The 1,043-nt window shown below is 42.6% G+C and overlaps 1 pseudogene across 1 annotated transcript; it reads right to left on the minus strand.

Moving 5' to 3' along the window:
• Positions 1 to 167: 167 nt before the first annotated feature.
• On the minus strand, positions 168 to 822 carry TEOVI_000321100:pseudogene (annotated as a pseudogene). Its single transcript is given in 4 exon segments — positions 168 to 275; positions 277 to 354; positions 357 to 485; positions 487 to 822. Coding segments are annotated over 4 exon segments (651 nt in total).
• Positions 823 to 1,043: the final 221 nt, after the last annotated feature.

Raw genomic sequence — 1,043 nt, forward strand, 5'->3', positions numbered from 1 at the left:
GCAAATGCCTTTACTCATTGAAGGGCATGTTAACACACCATCAGTCATGAGATCCACTACTCCCTCAAGCCCGTGCCGTGAGGAAAACTTATCGAAGAGCTCGGGACCGCAAATTTCTCTCGTAGCAACTTTAACTTTATTGTTCTACATCCATTGATATATCCGAGTCACTGGAAGGTGAGAGATGACCACATTTGGTCCACAACAGCAGGCTGAGGGTATTTATATTCAAGAAAATTAGGTATAGGTTCCTTGGACAGCACGAGAGTTTTTTTTGTTTACCAAAATATCAAACTGACGAATAGCCGCCCCTTTAATACTGGCAATACAATCACTATTAAAGGCACTGTGTCTCTCGCAACATTCCAATCTGTTGGAAGAATTATATCATACATACTCACCGTTGGGAAGTCTTTCCAGTTCCATCTCATGCTTACAAAAAACAACACACCACCCATAGCCACAATTGAGCGAACTGCGGTTGCACACCTTTGTGTCTTCAATATTGTAGCCTCTATAGCTCATAATGCATACCATCGTATTAATTCCTGCACCTAATATTTCGTAGTTGCTTAGGTTCATAGCCTTCGTCCAGCAAAGGGATCGTTGAGAGTAAGCACTCAACATAAGTACTGTGTCCATTTCTAATGTACTGAATATACGCAATGGTTCCAAGAGCTTGCTTGCCCATGGCTGACTGGAATGTGTTTCGTGCAGATTGATTGTGATTCGAAAAGGGAATAATGCCAGCGACAATCTCCAAGTGAGTCGTGCACCGCTCAATGTCTTTGGGGTAGACTGCGATGAGACAGTCATTTGCCTCATTTACGTCAATGAATTCCACAACAAACCTTTAACTAAAATATCGTTAATCTATCACTTGCCTGAACTCAAGTTATCCAGATGTTAAGAAATTACAGCGTGTTTCCCATCGCCAACGACAACACACAACCTCACGATCCTTCTGCCAGCACGAACAATTTGAACACTCTTCTGGCAGTCATTTATCGCAATAGAAACATGTGGATGCGAGCGTCCTGACC

This window comes from Trypanosoma equiperdum (genome assembly GCF_001457755.1).
Source record: "Trypanosoma equiperdum strain OVI genome assembly, contig: ctg_689, whole genome shotgun sequence".
Lineage (NCBI taxonomy): Eukaryota > Euglenozoa > Kinetoplastea > Trypanosomatida > Trypanosomatidae > Trypanosoma > Trypanosoma equiperdum.